Genomic DNA, 20,838 nt, shown 5'->3' with positions numbered 1-20,838 from the left:
CACACACTTACACGTGCATGGCGCTTATAAGTGGTAGCACACATGCACGCACCACCTGAGACACAAAGAACACTTCACACAGCCTCACAAGTCAACGCACATGTGCGCACACACACCGACACAAAAGCGCCCTCATACGACACACACACACGCACGCAAATACAGAATAGCAAATACTGACAGCAGCTTTACAAGACCACCCCATTTAGGCCATTCATGTTACGCACACAGACAGGCATTGTGAGAAGCTACAGTCCGCTTTCAAAAAAACACACAAACGTGGAGCCGGAAGGCTTAAAGACAGCACATTGTGCCGTGTTGTGACAGTGTGTAATACTCAACAATTAACTTAACAATCGCCTCATCATAGCCATGTCCGTGACCTGTCGGAGCCATACACAGCCACCCGAGCAGAACCACTGTGTTGACAGCGAGTCACACCTCGTGGAGAGGGTGCGGGGGCGGGGGAGCCTCTCTCTCCCCTTGTTTGTCCGTCTCTCGCACTCTCTTAAAAAAGGGAGCAGGGTAAGTAGTTTTGGAAAGCTTCTCTCCCTCTCATTCAGTTGATGAAAGGAAAGAAAGAGAGAGAGGGAGAGAGAGAGAGAGAGAGAGAGAGAGAGAGAGAGAGAGAGAGAGAGAGAGAGAAAGCTATAAACTCTCTTAAACTCGTCCTTCTTTAACCGAGACCGTAGCGGGATGGGGAGAGAAACGGGGGACGACTTTCACCAGGGGGATTCATCGCTTTTGTTCATTAGAGGAAGAATCCTGCCTAGCTTTTATATGACTACAGATTGTGTCTGGTGATATGAAATACTTGTATGTATGTGTGTGTGTTACCTACATGCTGTAGCTTTGGCTGAAATTTGAATGGCAGACACAACAGAACCTCTACATGGACCACCAGTGAGAGGTGATGACAAACGCAGAAGCTGTCTGATTCCGATTTTTATTCGGGGTCGAGATATGGAATGCTCACACACACACGTGTCGAATAAAGTTGAGCCTCTCGTCTTCCGTCCCCCTTCCACATCCCTGTAAGGAGACGGCTAAATCGCGGGCTTACTGAGGTGACCGAGCCCCCATGCGTGCAGGGCGGACGTCTCGCCGCAGCAGCCAGGTGAGCGGGAAAGGACTGTGACATTCCTGGCATATCTAAGAGTTTACATCGCATCACCGTGACAGGGAAGTGTGCGGAACCATCGCTGCTACAGGCCTGCCTCTGATCCTGCCCTGTGGTCCTCGCACGGCAGACGCCCCAGCACAATTACCAGAGAGAAAACACACGCGTAGATAACGTGGAGGCTCCGTGAGAGTTTGGTGTGTGTGTGTGTGTGTGTGTGTGTGTAGCTGTGAATGTGTGTGGGCCGGCCTGCTCTTGGGACTATCTGACTTAGATCACAATAACACCTTTTAACACAACAGCATGCAGACAGACGGGACATTTGCTGGGAAAAACAGGGAAGCTGGATGACATCAGAGTGAAGCAAGAAAAAGGCTTTTGGCTGATTTTGTAGCCTCTCAATGACTTTCAGTTACACTTGATAGTCATCCAGGGGTTCAGAATTAGTTTTCTGCCCTTGTTCTTTCTTCTTCACATCATATTTGGCCTGGAGTGTTGCTCAGGCTGTCAGTGTCTCCACGTACCTGGTCATCTATCTGGCACGCTGTCAGGTTAGGCTGTTTGGCCGCGGGGGCAAACTGGATGTGCATCAGCCAGCTCCGGATATCTGGACTGCTGGCATCAACGCAGAACTTTACATGGCCTGACCCGTCCAAGATCTGTAGGGAGAGGGAGAGAGAGAAGGAGGGAGGGGGGCAGAGAGAGATCAGACTTTGATCTGTATCAGTCCAGGTTACTGTGTCCAAACATATGACTAACCAGATACCTCCCACAGAGAAATAACATTCAACTGTTAGGAGTTGGCAAAACACACACACACACACACACACACACACACACAGGGAGTGTTAAAGGTGTGCAGATTGCTCAATCATGCACACACATACACACATTTTGGCTTTGGGAAGAGTAGAAGCTCCACTCCACATTTAAAATACAAGCAGATCAAATGTTTGCACAAATCTATTATATTTGATTAAAAAAATGTACTTTGTTATTTTGTAATTGATATTACAACAGTAACTGAATGCACAGAAATTTTGCTTGTAAAGATTTTTTTGTAAATGCCACAACAAAATAATATGTGTCATTATTTTATCATTTATTATTATATTATTTGATTATTTATTATTATTATTTATTATTTGATCATTGATGTTATTTGCACTCTAGGGATATAATAGCAAATAGATTTCATTAATTCATTAATAGACCTCAGGAAACAAAACAAAACATTTTTTAAATAAAGGAAAAGGAAATAATTGTGCAGAATTTGTGACAAAACGAATGTAAGATTCGTTCAATTTCCTTTTCAATTCTGTCTCTTTATCTTTAAAAAATATCCTGCGAAATTATTCTGAATTCGTGCAACTAAAGCTGATATAAAAATTAAACGTGGAATTTCTAGAATGCAGTGTGATCGGAAAAAAATGGCAAAACTCTATTGAATTTACCCGTTTGTTTTAATAATTAGGGATATAAATTACTCTATTATGATAATAATAGTATTAACGACAACAATAATAATTGTATAGTATTAAAGCTCGCGCGCCATTAAACCACTTCAAGCATTTAAAGAACAGACCAACAATGAATACAATGAACTGGATTATTATGCAAATTGAAATAGATCTTCCTCGTTGCTCTTCAGTCTCACAGATTTCCTCCTAAAACTAAATCAAAGCTCCGGGATTTGTTTTTTTAAACGCAGCCAGTTTTCTCAGGACCCGGATCAATAGCAGGAGACTCAGTGAGCGGTCAGGCTGACGGGGCTGACGGAGACGTGGCCGATAGTTGGGGTGCAAAACGGAATCAAGGGTCACAGATGTGTCGCTGTGTTTGTATGAGCTCCGTCTATATGCATGTGTAGCTACTTAAAGCTGTGTGTTTGTGTGTGTGTGCGGGGAACACACACAATATGAACATTTATGCGGAAAAACACGCAGCGAAACTTTCACTTTAGTCACCCGACACATTCTATAAAAACACAATATGTTTTTTACAACTTTTAAAACCAGGCTGTTAAATTAAACAAAAATACAGGTTTCCGTCATTGATAAAGCCGTTGCCTCTTACCGTTGAGCCTCGTGCCACGCTTAAAACCTCATGGGATAAAAACAAAAACACGAAGAAAAAAAAACTGCAACAAAAAGTGATGAGGACGTCGAGCAAAAACAAAACAAAACAAAAATGTAATTTTCAAACCAGCAATAAAATTATAAAGTGTCTCACAGCTGCGAGTTAGACTCCCGGATATGTTCTCATATAGCGCGCGCACCGGCTTGTTTGTTGTTGTTGTTGTTGTTGTCGGCGTCTTGTCGGGTCTCCGAGCCGCAGGACCCGCGGTGCTTCTCGGCCGCGGCGGGTTCGCTATTCACGTCAGCCCCCCCCTCCCCTCCCCGCCCCTTCTCGCTGTAATGTCCGGTAAATGTCCCTCTCACTGTCCTGCACGCAGACAGACAGACAGAGAGACAAGACTTCGGGAGCTGAATCCTCTCCGGTGGCGCGTCAACTTTAACTCCAGAACTTTCCTCTGCGCCGCCGCTGCGCCTCTCTCTCTCTCTCTCTCTCTGTTCTTCTCGTCTCTTCTCTCCGCTCGGCTCGGCCGCTCGTCCGCTCCTCTCTTGTCACCCCTCCTGTCCTGACGCACCCAGGTGTCCTCTGCTAGCCATTCAACTTTTCATTTCTTCCTCTTCCTCACCCCCCCACCACCAACACCATCCTCCACCCTCCCTCCTTCCCTCCCCCTCCTCAGCCTTGTCTGGGGGGATGTGTCGTGTGTGTGTGCGTGTGACAGCGGACAGAGACGCGCGGAGGCGTCTGTTGTGGAGCGTCGCGCCCCCCGCTCGCTTTGCGCGTTGATGTCTGTCTCCGTCTCCGTGTCTCGGAAGAAGTCTCGACAGAGACAACCCTCCCCCCCCCCCCACCACCACCTGCGCGTCCATCCGTGGAGCCCCGGGAACCGTCTCTGCCTCCGTCCACCGGTCGGAAGCGACTCTTCTCCGCCGTAAATTTTTAAAGTGACAGGGAACCCCCGGGTTGGAGAGGTTGAGCGGGGTCAGGCAGAGGTCGGGGTTTCGACCCCCGCGTTTATTCTAATGAAGCAAAATAAAAAGCTAAGCTGTATTTAACCACAGCTAAAGCTTTACTTACTTTTCCGCAACATCCACGAGTTAGTGAATATTTCACGTTTTAAGCCTAAAATCCTCTCATTCCCCCCTTGTAATTATTACACTTTAGCTTTGAATAATGTTTAGACAAGAAAATAACAGCATGGGGATTGGAACCTATAATCAAAGTAGTCATCCTCATAATTCTTTAATTGCGCCGCAATGGGAAGCAAGCGGGACCTCCAAGACGCGTCCTACCAGGACCTTGGAGGTCCTTGTACCGCATGTTTGGAAACCACCGGCCTCTCACCTGCGTTTCACATACACACACGCACGCTGGCGCGCGCGCGCACGCACGCACGCACGCACGCACACACACACACACACACACACACACACACACACACACACACACACACACACACACACACACACACACACACACACAGACTTTAATAAACGATCCCGGAAAGACGCGCAGATTTATGCTGTTTTGCTTTCTAATTATTTCCCAAAGAGTAACAAACATTAGTTTCATCGTTGAGCGTTTCCTGCTTCGCTCAGGCCTCTGGGCACCTGCTTTAGAACACCCCTCTCCCTTTTTCCTGATTTAAGACTAAAAACAAAACCCACAGATTTACAATTTTAAAGCTTGAACTGTTACACTGAAGGAGTTTATTGGAGCAAACGTGACGGTTGTTGTCAGTGAGCGGAGTTTATTAGGCAGCTCATAAAGCCGCAGAGGACAGAGGGGCTCCGGCTGATGAGAGCAGATGATGATGGATAATGCGCCTCGCACTGTGACATTGACCTTCCATCCCAGATAATGTCCATTGTTTGACGAAATTGCGGCGCAAATGTGCAGGAAGGACAGGAAAAATCATGTGTAAATAAGCCAGGACCCCGCCACCAAGTCCCATCGTCTCCCACTCCCTGAGAACCGAGGAGAGACCCCGGTCCGCCCGGCCATTGATTTCCTGCCTCCCCTCGACTTGTCCATTGTTGGAACCCTTTTTAATTTAGCCATAAATTGGGAAAGCTCAAGTCGAATGAGCTGTTCTATTTTCTTCCTGTCAGGATGAGGGATTTGTTTTATGATGCATTGTGTATTAAATACAAGTAATCTGGGAAAGTGATTGCCTCGCAAGGCCCTCTCCAGCTCTGATCGAGGGTTCTGATAGAGAGGGAGAGAGAAGGAGAGAGAGAGGGGGGGAGAGGTCTGGAAGGGAGGAAGTGTGTGTGGAGTAAAGGACGATAAACACGCGGGTTTTTTTGCGGTATCACCGGGGGTAAACCGGGGGTAACAGTGACAGGGACCCCCTGAACGTTCCTTCAAATGAAGAGGCGCTGCACTCCCGCTCCCTACCAGTAGAGGGCGGGCTCACCTGTACCAACCTGCTACTGTAACACACGTCAATGTGTGAGGAGCACCGCAGTGCCATGTGGCTCAGTTAGGTGAGCAGGAAAGTTCACCTTTGATTTTATTTTTTCATATTTTCATCACCAAAGAAGGAAAATTAAAACGATCACACCAGAAACATCTGTAATTATGTCTTATAATTAATATTTCTCACACGACAACAATTGCGAAATTTTATCTCCTGAAATCTAAATTGTAGTGCATTTATTTTTCATTTGAGAACAAACAAACTTAACACTGCATGATTCGTTCTGGGGTCGTTCTGAGGTCGTATGTGTGTATTTCTCAGGTGTATGTACCTCATGTGTGTAACCTCACGTCAGGAGATTGACTGATTATAAGGAGGGGGGGGGGGGGGGGGGGGCAACACATCTACATGAAGGCGTCAAACTGTTAGATGGGGACATGAAACATTCAGATGAACATATATATATATAAATCTACAAATAAAGTGAGCTTGAATGTATGAACGAAAGGCAGTAAATCGTTTAAATCTGCGTGGAGGAAGAGCGACGGGGAGAATTTAAAACACTTGTTCATTTGTTAATAGCTGAACCAGGCGAAGGAGCTATGTGCAGGCAGAGCTTTTTATTTATATTTATTCGCGCTACGCACCATAAACACTTTTTTTCAGATATTCGCCGAGATGAAATCAGCCTGTTTTTGATCTGAATGACTCTGCGCCTTTTGGTCATAATGATCCTGACACACTAAACAGTCCACGCGTGGGGAGAAGCTGTTTATCAACACATTACGCGGTGTATGTGTGTGTGTGTGTGTGAGAGAGAGAGAGAGTGTGTGTGTGTGTTCCTCTATGCTACAGCAGCACAGGAGCATATTTCAGACTTATTTAAGGAACTCTTACAGCGCTCAGCATCCGGGTCATGTTCAGTCTGCGGACGTTTAAAGTGCAGTGAAATACTTGAAAGGAGGTTAAATGGCTTAAAGGGTTCAGTGCTTATTTTGCTTGCGGGTTTATTATTTGTTTAAGGAGCTCGAGTATGCAAAAGTAAAAGCAACTAATAGATCGATCATCATATTTATCATCTTATCTGCCTGATTGATTTGTTTCCCTGTTGTATAAAGAGAGGCTGTGTGTGTGTGTGTGTGTGTTTTATAAAGTCAGACAGCAGAACAGGAGGAGGATCCCCGTGTGGGACGCAGACTTTCCTCCGCGGAGCAACACAGGGCCGCAGCCGCCGTCTGTGCCGCTGCAGAGGGGCCACATGGAAACAGTGTGTCCGCCCTGCACGACGGCGCATTCCAGCACATCCTCCAGGAGAGCGGAAAGAAAAAGAAGAAGAAGAAGAAGAAGAAGAAGAAGACGCTGAAGAGGGAGTGAAAAAAACGAGAGAAAGAAAGAAAATATCGCAGGCAAATCCACATGAAATAGTTCCACCATTCATGGCGAGACCTCCCATTGACAACGACCAAAAGCTGCATTAAGCCTCCGTGTGTATGCAAGACAACCCCCTCCTCTTCCTCCCTCCTCCTCTTCCTCCCTCCCTGCGCTTTATTTTTGCTTTAAACGTGGAGCGGTTCGATCAAGTGGCAACAACTCATTCAAAGCTCAATCGAACACTTTGAACACAACACTTTACAACTTTTCTTTTGTTTAATTAAAAGATCCATCATGCAGGATCAGTGGCTTGGTTTTTTTTAAGCTCTCACAGCTCTAGTTGCACTAAATTAAGATCCTATTTAAGAGTGTAGGGGTAGGTCCAGTGTCCATACGGTGCAATTACCATTAAAGCAGAGCAGAGGAAATGAAAGGGGAAAATGTAAATAAAATATTTCCTTGGTCTGGACTTAAGCCCATTGCGAGCGGCGTGTTAATCTCCACCTCAGTAATTTGGTTCTGCAGGAGAAGACAGAAGCCCTGCTGCTGTGCCCTGCACTTCATAAATCACTGCTTTATGTGGACAAGGTCAGCACCCCCCCTTCCCCATCACCCACGCCCCCCCTCTCCCCTCCCTGTCCTCCCCAGTCCATTGGCCCCTCCCGGCCCCCTCCGCCATGTTTACCCGGCTGCCCGGGGGCTCTCAGGACCAGACCGGCTCACTTCTAATTACTTTGGATTATTTTCATTTGCCGGGGGTCAGCCAGGCATTCCGACACAGAGAGAGAGAAAGAGAGAGAGAGAGAGAGAGAGACAGAGAGAGAGAGAGAGATGATTTCTTGACAAATGCTGTGGCCTGTGAGAATCGGGGTGCCGCTGTGTGTTTTCTGAATTAGCACCCCTTCATTTTTGTTTTGGCACCGTCCGTCTCTGCTTCTTTGACAGCAGGCTGTCCTGACAGGCCGGCCACAGTGCCCAGTGCACTGCTGATGTTTATGCATTAACAAAGCCTCATTTTAAAGCTTCCAAATATTTCTTTCAATTCTACTTGTAACCATAAATACAGTAGGAATGGAGATAGGTGTGGATATTTGGGAACAGCTCAAATGAAAACACGGATTGGCTCATTCTCACTGCATTTGAGAGAGAGAGAGGTTATGATCACGTAAACATGCTTCTTTGACTATTATAAGTTTGTTGAGGATGAATGTGATTTGATTGGCCTCGGGGGGGAAACGGGAACCTGGAAGCATGATTGGCAGGACGTGACGACTGGGAGGGAAGGGGGAGGGGAGAGAGGGGGGGCAGCGATGTACAGAGGTAGAATAGTACAGGCAGCAGTAATCACAGACGCTTCCTCCACAGAGCCTCAGCACACAGGGCCACACTGTATGTGGGCTATAGGGTGCGATAAAGCCACAACGGAGTCAAAGGTCACGTTTTTCAAGCATAAATTCAGCGGGCACACACAGCTATACGCATGGGACAGAGTGGAAACTTAAACAAGCCAGCCAACCCCTCCCTCAGCGAGGAGGAGGAGGAGGAGGGGGGGGGTAATTAGAGCATGTTGCCGGTCGCTGCAGGGTGAACAAATTGGCTCTAAAACGCTCATAGATATCATCTTTAAAAGAGCCTTTTTTTATATGCAGGAGAGCCCTAAGCGGGATGGAACTGAACACGCCACCTCAGATCTCACAGGACCCAAGTGTCACACATTCATTACATTTATTGAGCTCCGCCGCTCGACGTTTAAAGCCCGGGCTACGCCGTGACGGCGCTACCAATCCTCTGTTTCATACCCGTGTCCAATCGCAAGGCTAATATCTTAACGTCTGCGCATATCAGAAAGAGTTGATCAGCGTGAGGGAGGGAAACGCCGGGACGACGGAGAGGTGGGAGCCAGCAAGACAACGAGACTTGTATCGTTATAATGAAAGCAGGAAACAATAACGCTACAGGCTAATGTCTGATAGGAGGTAAAGAACAAAGCGCCTGGCAATATCTCTCAATAACAGTGTTATATTTACAACTGACAGAGCAGCTCAAGCTCATTAACATTCCTTGGACTGTAATATCATTCATGAGAAACCCCATTAGTTGTTATTTTGACTGATGGAGGGACAGGCAGTGAAAGAAGTAAATGTCTCTGAAATGTAACCGCCTAATATCTGATGGCTCACAGACGCACACGTGTCGCCGCTTTTATGAGGTCGGTTTATAAACTGCATACTATACATCACCATATATGACTGAATCCAGGTGGTAAGAGTCAAAGTGTGTTCGCCACCACCACACACAGGCTCTGGAGGTTGTTGTTGTTTCTTTGCACATGGATCAGTGTAAGTGACCGTGTTTAAAGTCAGAATTAACTGAAGAAAACAACAAATCAGCCGCGGCGACCTCAAAACGCAGCGAGGCCGAGCGGCTCGCACGTAACCCGGGAACGCCGAGTGGCTCCCATTAAAGGCTTCGCTGGCTTTCAGTAGCATCAAAGAGGCCCCACGAGTTAGGCTGGGATTATATTTAACCCGGGGAGCTGGTCGCGGCGTGGGCGAGCACACAAGGGCGCACACGCTGCTTGCCAGTGCGCCATGCTGCTGGCATGCAGACCGACGCTCTCATTAAAAATGTGGCCAGGGCACCATTTCCTACAGGAACACACACGTGGACGCACATGCCACCACACACACACACGCACGCACGAGGAACAATGGCACAAACAGTCGTGTCCTCATGAGGAGTCGCGGGAGGACACACTATTGAATAATTGCTGATTTCGTCCATCTTCTATATTTATCCTCCAATATGATAAAGTCACGATATTGTAAGAGCAAATAGAGACGGAAGAGCAGAAGTTCTCCATGTGTGTGTTCAGCGTTGTGCGTCTCAGACAACACAATCTAACTTGGCACATTTCAGCAGTCTGACTTGATCTGAACCATCAGACATGTGCGTCAATACTCCACCAGGTTTATTCAATTCCAAACCAATCATTCTGGTGTCATACACTTTTGGGTTAATATTCTAACGGTGGGGCCCAGGGCCAGGGGAAGATAAATCAGCTTTTATGATGGGTTGTTATGGTTTTTATGGCACCGGGGGTTGTGAGGGACTGATTTGGGGATCAATCACTTGCAGGTGTCTGCTGGGGTTGGAGGGGAGGGTGGAGTTGGTGTGCGGCGAGGATCGATTGAAGATCTAGAGCTCTGGTGATGGAATAGAGGAGTGTGTGTGACCGTGTGTTGAGGAGGTTGTGTGCGGTTGGTGTTGCGCGTGTGTGAGGGACAAGAGAGAGACAAATAACGAGTGGAAGGACGGTGTGCATGTATCTGGGTGCTTGAAAGTGAGAGAGAGAGAGAGAGAGAGAGAGAGAGAGAGAGGGAGAGAGAGAGAGATTGAGAGCGAAAGAGAGAGAGAGAGAGAGGAGATCTATCTGGGGCTGTAGCATTGATGAAGGGCCGCTGGACTATGACCGCACCATCTCGGCCCTGATCGGATTCCCCCCCCCACCCCTCCTTCGCTCTCAATCCACTTCTTTATCTCGATGGCACTTTGGAAAACCTCATTGTCACACAACATTTAACAAAGACAAAAGTCTCGAGCGGGCAGCTGGAGATGACTGGCCTGACAGAGCGCCGAATATCCCTCACTCACACGCACGCACACACACACACACACACACACACACACACACACACACACACACACACACACACACACACACACACACACACACACACACACACACACACACACACACACTCACTCACTCACTCACTCACTGGCTCTCACTCACACAAACACACACACATACACTCTTGCTCGTATTTCGCGTGTTTGGCTCCGGGAGAGGCCTGCAGTGCGGGTGCCCGATGACAGCGAAGACATACAAACAAAAAGTGTGTGTACATGTGTATGTGTGTGTGTGTGCAGATGGCACAAGCCAATACGTCAACAACACGTTGCACATTAGCTGCGCCGAAGTCAGCCGCTCTCTCTCTCTCTCTCTCTCCCTCTCTTGTTCTCTGTTTATACACATTCGACATCTCGCCGCACCGTCAGATGGCTGCTTCCTCCATGCTGTCAGCGCAGCCCGGCTGAAACAAAAGAGGCAGCGAGCGAGGCCCTACACTCTCTGAATCAGAGGAAGTTGGTGCTGATTACGCTGCCCCCCCCCCCCCGAAGAAGCATTCCGATCCTGTTAACCCGCACCAAACTGCAGCGAGAGTGAACCTGGCACGGCCCCACCCTGGGTGCCTCTTCTCCCACCCTCTCCCTGCCCCAGGAGAACCCCACCATTACTTCTCTTTCTTCCCCCTCTTCATCTCCTCTGCAGTGCTTTACCCCTCTTCCTCTCCTCTCAACGACAGCAGGCTCTTGTTGGAGGAAGAGGAGGAGGAGAACATTCCACCCGCTTCACACCCTTACCTCTCTATCCCTGATGAATGCCTTCACTCCGCTTGTTTATAAGACAGAGCGGGTTATTCATAATCAAGCTGAAGAGAGTATGTACACACTGCGGACGTCCTGCTAGAAGACAACGTATTAAATTTCTGTTTGTTTGACAGGAGCGCTGTCTCTCTCTCTCCCCGCGATGGGAAGACCCCCATCCATTCAGCGGGGGGTCACGACCCCAGCAGCACTCCCCTTCTCTCTCTCTCAAGTGCTAACACATATTAAGTAAATGAAGAGTCTCTTCAGGCCGGCGGGAGACAAACGAGCTTCTTAAACACGGGCGGAGTGGCAGTTTGATCTGGTGTCGGCGGGTGTTTACGGCGTAACTGCGGCGGAGTCGTGTTTGTGATGTTACCCATCTAACTGTGTTTATACTGCAGAGGAGATGGGCCCGGTGTTTCAGCCAGGTGCTGAGGCTCCATGTCTGCTCTTTAATAAGAGAGGGAGAGAGAGAGAGAGAGAGAGAGAGAGAGAGAGAGAGAGGGAGAGAGAGAGAGAGAGAGTGAGGGAGAGAGAGAGAGAGAGAGAGAGAGAGAGAGAGAGAGAGAGAGAGAGAGAGAGAGAGAGAGGGAGAGAGTGTGAGGGAGAGCGAGAGAGAGAGAGAGAGAGAGAGAGAGAGGAGAGTGTGAGGGAGAGAGAGAGAGGGAGAGAGAGAGAGAGAGAGAGAGGGAGAGAGAGAGTGAGCAGCTTTGCTGTGTGTATATGTGTGTGCATATCTGTGTGTCAGCGCACTTGTATCTGCAAGCCTCTGTGTGTATGTGTTTGTGGCAGTGTTTCCAAGTCCAATTGCTGTCCAGGTGGCCTCTCTCTCTCTCTCTCTCTCTCTCTCTCTCTCTCTCTGTGTTTGTGTGTATCCGCATCTCTACAAGAAACAGGTCCAGGTTAGAGTGTCTGCTCTCATTCCCCTCCAGGCCTCCCGCCCTGTCTTTCTGTCTTGTTCTCTTTTTCTCTCTCTCTCTCTCCCTCTTTCGCTCAGTGATTGTTGTCATCCTGTTAAAAAAAAAAACATACTACTACTGGGAAGTGTTAAAAAATAAATAAATAAAGGGGGGGGGGTTGGCGAAGCATGACTGAGCCACGCTGGGCTGGTGGCAGTAGTTGGGGGGGTGGGGTTGGGGGTGGGGGGCTTTGGCGAGGGCTCGGGGGTTGGTGGCGAGGTGTGCTTGGAGAGAGGACCCTGGTGTAATCTTGGTGCTGAATAGACGGAGCTCTTAATAGAATCCCGTCGTCCGGCTGCCACCGAGAGAAACAAGAGCTGTAATGGATGGGCTCAGCTCTGGCTCCCACTTTCCCCCCCGTGACCCCTGCGTTGGTCAGAAGTAAGAGCTAAAGAAGCATTGTAGCCCCGGGCCTGATTGAATGGGGAGGGAGGGAGGTGGCGGCGGCGGTGGCAGTGGTAGAGGGGTGGGGTGGGGGGGAGTGGGTGCAGCCGCGCTGATAGACCAATTTCCCACTACTGCGAGCAGCAGGGCTTGATTGATGAGGGCTGGTGCCGGTGAGAGGAGGCCCATCACATGCGATCACATAAATACTTATTCAGCTCGAATTGGGCCTGACAAGCCTTACGACAGCTTTGTGCTGTCACAGATATCATTGGAAGGAAAACGCTCCATTAATCATGCGTAATTAACTTTTCCAAAGGGAGGTTCTGCTTGGAACCAGCACTAACCCACTCAGTACCCAGATAAAAAATTCCAGCATCTTAACTGAGATTGTTGAGAGCCTTATTAAAAGCTAGAGCCAGTTTCCCCTGAGCCACTCCGTTTGTACAGGAAACAGCTTCATTAGTATTGGTTTAGGGCTCTAATGGGCTCGATACAAAGCCCCTTCTCTCTTCCCCGGCCATGCTCAGTGGCCTTACAGTGCAATATCCTGTGAGCGCGGACGGCCATAATGTTCCCTGTTTGAAGTCGGAGCAGAACCCATCTGAACGCCTGCCACTAGTTAACTACCCTGACCCTCCCATAAAGTAGAGAGGTGGAGTGAGCATTGCAGAGCCCAACAAGCTACGTAAGTTCATTCTCTCTCCCTCTCTGCTGGCCAAAGGTACCCTCCCCTCGGGAGTAAACTGGACCAGAGCCATTTTGTTTTAAAGCAGCAGCAGACCAAATGATCTGCTTCGCATTAGGAATAAAGACCTACAAACACACACCCACGTATGTACACACACACACACCTCTGCTACTACCACATCTCATCTAATCAGCATTCCTCTCCGCTGCTGCCCAACCCCACCTGCTTAGCTGGGCTGCTGGTGGCTACAATGCAAAGACACCAGCTGGCAAGAGACAAAGGGGGCATGGAAACTTTGAATTGGGGCTGAATCCTAAACTAATAAAGCTGACTTAAATAGAAAACCACCTTAAATGACTTTCAAACATTACCCAACGAAACAAAACATCAGCAAAAAATAGGGCACCAACACTAAAACACAATATTAATCAAAACAATGAGCTTCTTATGAGTTACGTCTTTAGAAATGTCAGCATGTACTAAAGTGAGAGGATACTACACTGTGCCTTTTGTCACAAGAGAACTGTCTTTTCTCCAAAATGTCCAGCTCTGAGTGTGCCAGTATGCTTTATAGTCCCCTGCAGCCAGTTTCTGTGGCCCGGGTGCTTCTTCCAGGTATCACATAGATTACTTCATACAGTACATCGCTGTTCAAATGAATTATAAAGGGGGGAAGGACCTCCATCCACTGTGTTGCATTCAGTGTTTGCCGTGTTCACTGTAGTGTATCAAAACAACACACACACACACTTCCACATTCGGTCATCGCTCTCCAGTTGGTCATCGGCAGTCATTTCCTCTACGCGTCACCGTCACGGCGGCGTGGATTTTACTCATTTCCTGCCCGATAATGAGCTCTCTGTCTGGCCCCCGGAGAGGGAGGAGACGTAAAGGACACACTGAAGCGTCACAGTCATACTCCACATATAGACACAGACACATTACAGGTCAGATAACAGGACACTGTTGTCATAGTTAAATGGTACCGATGTGAAGTAAAACAGATCGAGAAGCTTAGTGGGAAACAGCCTGATGGTTCCTGGCATGAGAAGGACGCAGCTAATTGAAACTGTTGTCTGGCACATGGCGAGGAAGGCAATTGTCATTATTGGTCTCCCCCGTCACCCCTTCAGAGGAGGATTTGAGCTGAGGTCCTTACGTTGCCAAAGTGTCAAAACTCCAGAGTAAAAGCAGCGGTGATTGATTTAATTACCATTGTACTTTATTGTGATGAGAGCCAACCGACTCCCTGTCTGGCCTTATCAAATGACATTTCTCCATGCTTGAATGCGAAAAGCAGTTTTCCACAACGCCTAAATTCTGCTGGCAGAGAAAACACAAAGGACTAGTCTTGAAACTAATGCAATGGCCAGAATTTTACATTTAACAGAGCGGAAATCCTTCAGGATAATAACAGATTACTTGACGTTGTCTTGTGTCCCGTCTTGTTCACAGTCAACTATCTCCTTTAACTCTCTGATATGTTTGAAAGAATGAAATCAGGAGTGTTTTAGTTGGAGCCTATAGGTTCAGCAGGTGGAGCGACTTCCAAAACTGATACCTGCCTCATTCTGTTGAGGTTCAGAAGAGACTAGACCCAGACCAGGTTGCAGTCAGGAGGAGTGTGTGTGTGTGTGTGTGTGTGTGTGTGTGTGTGTGTGTGTGTGTGTGTGTGTGTGTGTGGGGGTTCATGACTCCCCTGACTTGAGATTTGAGTAACCATCGCCCAGGTCTAGGACACCAAAATTGCGTGAAACCACGTTCGATTTAGTCTCGATATGATACGAGCCAACAATAACGGAAGCAGGTGGCGGTAGAGCGAGACCACACGCAGAGGAGGAGAAAAGGGGAGAGAAGAGGGGCCAGTGGAGGAGTACAAGAGAAAAAAGGGATTTTGGGTGAAGGGTCAAGTACATTCACTCAGTTTAGTTTGACTTACGTGGAGAGGGAGACAACAATAAGTGCTTGTGTGTTACAGACTACACGAACCGGCTTACTCATTAATAACACTGCCGAGGCTTAAATGTCTGCAACAAGGACAATTTATCTGCTGGTTTTAAATGGCCAAATAATACTGTTACCTAGTATAAGCATTTGTTCCTTGGCCCTGTTGTAAGAAAGTGGTAATTGGGTTATTGAGTAAATCTTTAAATCTAATCTAAGCTGCGACTTTCAGCTCAGCTCAGTTACTCATGATGGATGATTGGCTGACACTCTGATCTTTCTTCTTCTCACTCACAGACAGGATCACTGAGGTGAAATCTGGAGGCCAATGGATTTAGTTTGTCAGTGCGTTTATGGGTGATATGTGTATGTGAAAGCTGCATGGACCAAAACTGAAGCATTTGCTATTTTAGAGAGACGTGGGTACAGCAAACACAACAAACTGAAGTGCAAACCAGGGTCAGAGGTACTGCTCTATTAATGCTGCAGCCAGAATCAAGTCAAACCCACATCCTGAATACTGAATTACCTACTTGCTGCTAAATTCAATGTTTTACGTCTGGATTAGAAACCATACTGCAGGGGCTGGAAAATAGAACCTGCATGCATAAGGGCTGTTAAAGGTGGATAATGTGTGTCATCACCAGCTAGTCTGGCTACAACAGAGGGTCTGTCCCTACTCTTGAACCAGGCACAGCACCCTCCAGAGGTCTGACTGATGCTTGCTAAACCTCAGGAGTGTGTTGAACGGTCGAAAGAGGAGAGGCCGGGGGAAAAAAAAGAAAGAGAGAAGGCCTTCTTGGTGAAAAAGGGCCTCAGTGTTAATCACAGATTTCCCCGAAGAGCCCGAGTCATCGCCTCAGGGCAGGGAGAGCGAGAGCGAGAGGTAGGCACGGAGGTGAGGAAACGAGAGACGGCTCGAGTGAGAGATAGACGGGGAGAAGGAGGGGAGAGGAAGGAGGCGAGGAAGGCCGGCCGCATTCCTGTGGCCGCAGCTGCGGGAGCTGCAATCACTAAAATGTAACGTTGTCTCAATGCCGGCAATTTTGGACGCGTTACAAACGAAATAAAGCAGCACGACATGTCTGTTTTTTAAATCAAAGAAGAGACTAGCAATCAACGTGGTGGGGTTTACACTGCTTTACTGCCTCCTTCCCTCTCTTCCTCCCTCCATCCCTCCCTCTGGCTGACTGTCACTTCCCACTGTGGCAGGGATGACCCCATCTCTGTCTCTATATTTGCCCCTCTTTGTCCACCACTGGCCAGTTGGTGCAGGCATCTGAGACTGAGGCCATCGATCACTGGCCTGACAGCGGGCCCCAGGCGGGGACGGCCCTGTTATTTGGACTCTGTGATGACTTCCTCAAGAGGGGCCCCTCCTTCCCTCACAGGCCTGGCATGGCTGAGGTTTGGTTTGGAGCCTCTATACCGTCCCTGTATGTCCACAGAAAACACACTGAATCCACTGGCCGCATGTTTGGGTCACGCTAGGGTGAGTAAGACAGATAGAGTGTGGAGTGGAGAGTAAAAACAGGTTGGAGGGAGCAGAAGTTGCAGCCCTGAACGTTGCTCAGTGGCTCCTCCGTTCCCAAGGAGCACCAACCGTCAAGACCTTGGCAGTGGTTGTTATGGGCGTAGAGGCAGAGGAGTGTGTTTTAGACATTAAAATGGGCTCTTTTGTATCTCGCAAGATATATCAAGAGAACATTATAAATGCTCCGAACCACCATTGGAGCTAATGTTTCCCCATGTGACAGAGTGCGAACATCCTTTAAAAAGATAATCCTAAAAAATACCCATCAAGCTCCTTGGCTCCCATTCAGCGACATTCATCGTCTCCTGCTTCACCCCTCCACTTTTTCCCCCTCACTCCCTTCTCTCTCCTCTCTCACCTCTGTCTCCCTCACCCGTCCCGCTTACTCGACCCGGTCTGTCATGCTATTGTCTTGCTACTGACAACGCTTTATCATTACAGCAGGCTATAATTGGAAACAGGAGTCTTCCCATTAGGATGCATGGTGACACGGGTATCTGTCTCCTCTGATATTCCCACACTGGCTAATTTCCTTCCTCATCTGCATTCAACGGAGCGGCGACAAGAGAGCCTGACATGACGTGATACGGACTCTGATAGCTCTAATGCCAGAGGAAAATAAGCAAATTTGTGACCTCAACATGAAAAAGGTTCTATCTGGTATTTTAGTCAAACATGAGTCATAAATGAGTCATGAACTTAGTTGGTGAAGGATGATTTATGTTCTTGTGGGGTTATTTTTGTATTTCTCAAATGAATGGTTTTAGGGTTTAGGGTTAGTTATACTATGTAAGGGGTCAGCAAGTCAGAGTGGCTAAACTTAACTGTAAAGCCTTGCATCTCAAAATAGGTCTGTAAATAGATGAATGGTGTGACGTGAGACATTGAGCAATCATGAAAAAAGGCATAAACTGGTGCTTTTCAGAATAAAAGCTGAGTTGTAAATACATTAAAAATAGACAAAAAAAAAGTAGGCATGTGGCTATGAAATGTAATCAATACCAGGATAGGGGAAGAAAAATCTCAAGCACTTGCACTCTGGAGTGATTTTATGGTTAATTTCCATCATTATAGAATAAACAGCTCTATATGGAATCCAAAATCTAACATTAGCTTTTATTGTTGTGTGTATAACTTCTATCTTTGTTCTGTTGAAGAACTAGCACAGCACTCCAGGTCCATTCAAAGCATTAGCATTATTAAGTTAATGCACAATATTTACAAAAATGCTCAAATTTGCAAAGAAAAAAACAACTAAAACTACAAAACAATGTCAACAGTAGTCTGAACATAATTTAGTTAAATTGCCGGGGTATCATATTCTGGCAAACTTGTAATATTTCTTTCCATGCAGGATAAAATGACCTGTGACCTTTGTTAGTGTAAGTTTTTTCCCCGTGCAAAAACCTGCCAGATATTTGTGAAAATAGGAACCATCCAGTGTGTGTTATGGCCTCTGTGTGAGGAGCCTGTCAGACAAAGGGTGTACACACTTCATTAACACTGTCCGTGAGAAGGAAGGAATCTTACACATGGAATCACTCCTGATCTCCCGTCTCAGGCTACTGCTGTGCAGAGCCTGGACTCGCTGGCTTCCTTGGAAATCCTCCTGGCCTCTGCCCAAACACAATGCTCAATTTGTTCATATCCAGCGCCAAAGAAAAGGGAGACACACAAAGCGGGGGAGATAAGGTTACAAACTGTCCTTACACCCACAGGTGTGGAACTCTCAAAGCCTTCAAACCATCACCTAGTCCCCCGCCCCATGCCACCGCAGCACCGCTGCCACCACCTCCTCCTCCTCATCCTGGCAGGATGAATGAATGGGCTTTAGGGATGGACGGATGAAGAGGAGGAGGAGGCCGAGGGATGAGTGTTCATAATGGAGAGAGAATTATAAAAGACCGGCTGGTGCGATTAAGAGGGAATTTATTTCTCCACAAACTCATGCTTGTACGAGTACACACACACACTCACATATAGAGAGCTCAATCAGCTGCTATCTCACATTGCATCACGCTGCTCTGCACCTTCACACCGACGCTCGCCTCTGCTCCCTCCGTCTCTCTGCCTCGCTCCGTTTCAATGGCATCAAATGTTTGGGGCTGACAATGGAGGGAGAGGGAGTGCTGCCAGCTGCCCCACTGAGGTCATTCACACACCCGCTCTCGCTTTCACCACGCCACCATAAACATGGCCTTGATCTCATCAACATCACAATAATGATTTCATTCAGCTCATTTTATTTTATCTTTTTGCTCTTAATTATTGGACACATCAGCAGCTTTGATACTGTGCATTGTGAGGTTCAGAGCCTCACAGTGTGTGTTTTTGACGTTTTTGACAGCCTCAGACCGACAGGAGTGTGTGTAAACCTCCACCTCGTAAAGACATTCCAATTCAAACCTCCATAAACTCCCTTCAGAAATTCTTACTATAATGTGCCTTCTGGTAATACTAATATATTTTCTGTTGCATTTCTTTGAGGCTTTATTGACGTTTCTAATCTTGTTGTGTGTCCTGAGTAAGATCAGCAAATGTGTGTGTTACAATAGCTTTGATTTCACGCACGTTTGACGATTTCTACCTCTCTCTCCACCAAGACTTAAACTTAGGCACACAGAGCATTTTTGGATTTTGTAACATTAGTACATGAAATTGTCTCAAGGCTCTAATTCAACAAATCCTCTTCCTGCCTTCTCCTTTGTTGTGCTCCCACCATCCATCCTTTTTGCTTTCTATCCATTCACTCCTCATCCATCCATCCATCCATCCACTACTTCATCTGTGCATCTATCATTGCCAGCATGTAGAGGGGTTTAACATGATGAGTCCTTGGAGTCCCACCAGGCCTCTGTCTCTGTCTCCATCACTCTCATCTATTGGTCCCCTGAGTTGTCACAGTGGTTGCAGCAAGACTCTAATTGGCCGAGTGGGATAGTTTTTCCTCCTTGTGAATAACTTGCTGCCAGTGGTGTGTGAACAAGTGTGCCTACACTTTTTACACTCTGCTTTTTGTCTGTAAAGTGTTTCTACATTTCCACACAAGTGAGGTAAGGGAGTTGGAATTATCACTCAGGAATTAAATAAAACATGCATGAGAGCGCTCTGTCTCTCTCCCTCTCTCTTTCTCGCTCTCTGTCTCTGGTTCTCTCTGTCTCTTTCTCTCTCTTTCCCTCTCTCTCAACCCCCCCCCCCCACACACACACACACACTGACACACACAACTTTGGCACAAAGACACCCACACCTGCTTTCCCCTTGACTAGGTCACTAAGTCCGTATCGCTCCTCGGCGGTGTGAACTGTAGGTGAATCACTGTCAAATATTGTCTCAGGATTTTCTCCCTTTCTTTCTCCATCTTTTTGTGTCTCTTTCCCTGAAAAAAACTCTTTATCACTCTGCCACGACAGCCCTTTCTTCCCTCGCTCATATCCAGAGGAGAAGAAGAAAGAGAGCGGAGGCCTTTCCACAAACAGAACAATGACACTCCATCCAGATCCTTGGCCTGTGTACATTCCACAAACTTGCACAATAACTTATCGGAGGTGAAGGGAGGAAGGGCAACAACAAAGATAGCTGGTGTGAATGAAGGGATAAAAGGCAGAAATGTGGGGAGATACGGGCCAGGGAGTTGAAGAGGTGATCTGTGTGTATGAGAGATCTTCTGAGTTTGCTTCCTCCAACCCTCTCAGCCTTGGAGGTCATGGTGAGGTTGCCTGAATGGTGGGTGGGATGAACAAATGGTGTGTGTACAGGCACCTGAAGCTTCCACATCGACTTATTTCCTCTCTCTCTTGAGCAACGGGGCTATACATTTTCAAAAGGCTACACGGGAACTTGATCTGAAAGTAGAGCTTGTCAACAAACTTGATAGTGCAATTTAAGGCCTTTTCTATTGGG

General features: G+C 47.4%; 1 protein-coding gene across 9 annotated transcripts in view; it reads right to left on the bottom strand.

Annotated features, from left to right (window-relative positions):
* Positions 1-20,838, bottom strand: part of mecom (MDS1 and EVI1 complex locus) — a 124,916-nt gene that overhangs the window by 21,754 nt on the left and 82,324 nt on the right. For 7 of the 9 annotated variants that reach the window (XM_076145568.1, XM_076145584.1, XM_076145592.1 and 4 more), the window contains exon 3: positions 1,645-1,779. In XM_076145568.1, coding sequence (XP_076001683.1) covers positions 1,645-1,779 — 135 coding nt within the window. Of the gene's footprint in view, positions 1-1,644; positions 1,780-3,196; positions 3,815-20,838 lie in introns of those variants that run through there. The other 2 variants (XM_076145623.1, XM_076145632.1) reach the window with 2 other exon arrangements.

The sequence above is a fragment of the Genypterus blacodes genome, unplaced genomic scaffold (genome assembly GCF_046128005.1).
Source record: "Genypterus blacodes isolate CSIRO-AG114 ecotype Tasmania unplaced genomic scaffold, CSIRO-AGI_Gbla_v1 ptg000003l_1, whole genome shotgun sequence".
Lineage (NCBI taxonomy): Eukaryota > Metazoa > Chordata > Actinopteri > Ophidiiformes > Ophidiidae > Genypterus > Genypterus blacodes.
This window is presented reverse-complemented; position numbering and strand designations above follow the sequence as displayed.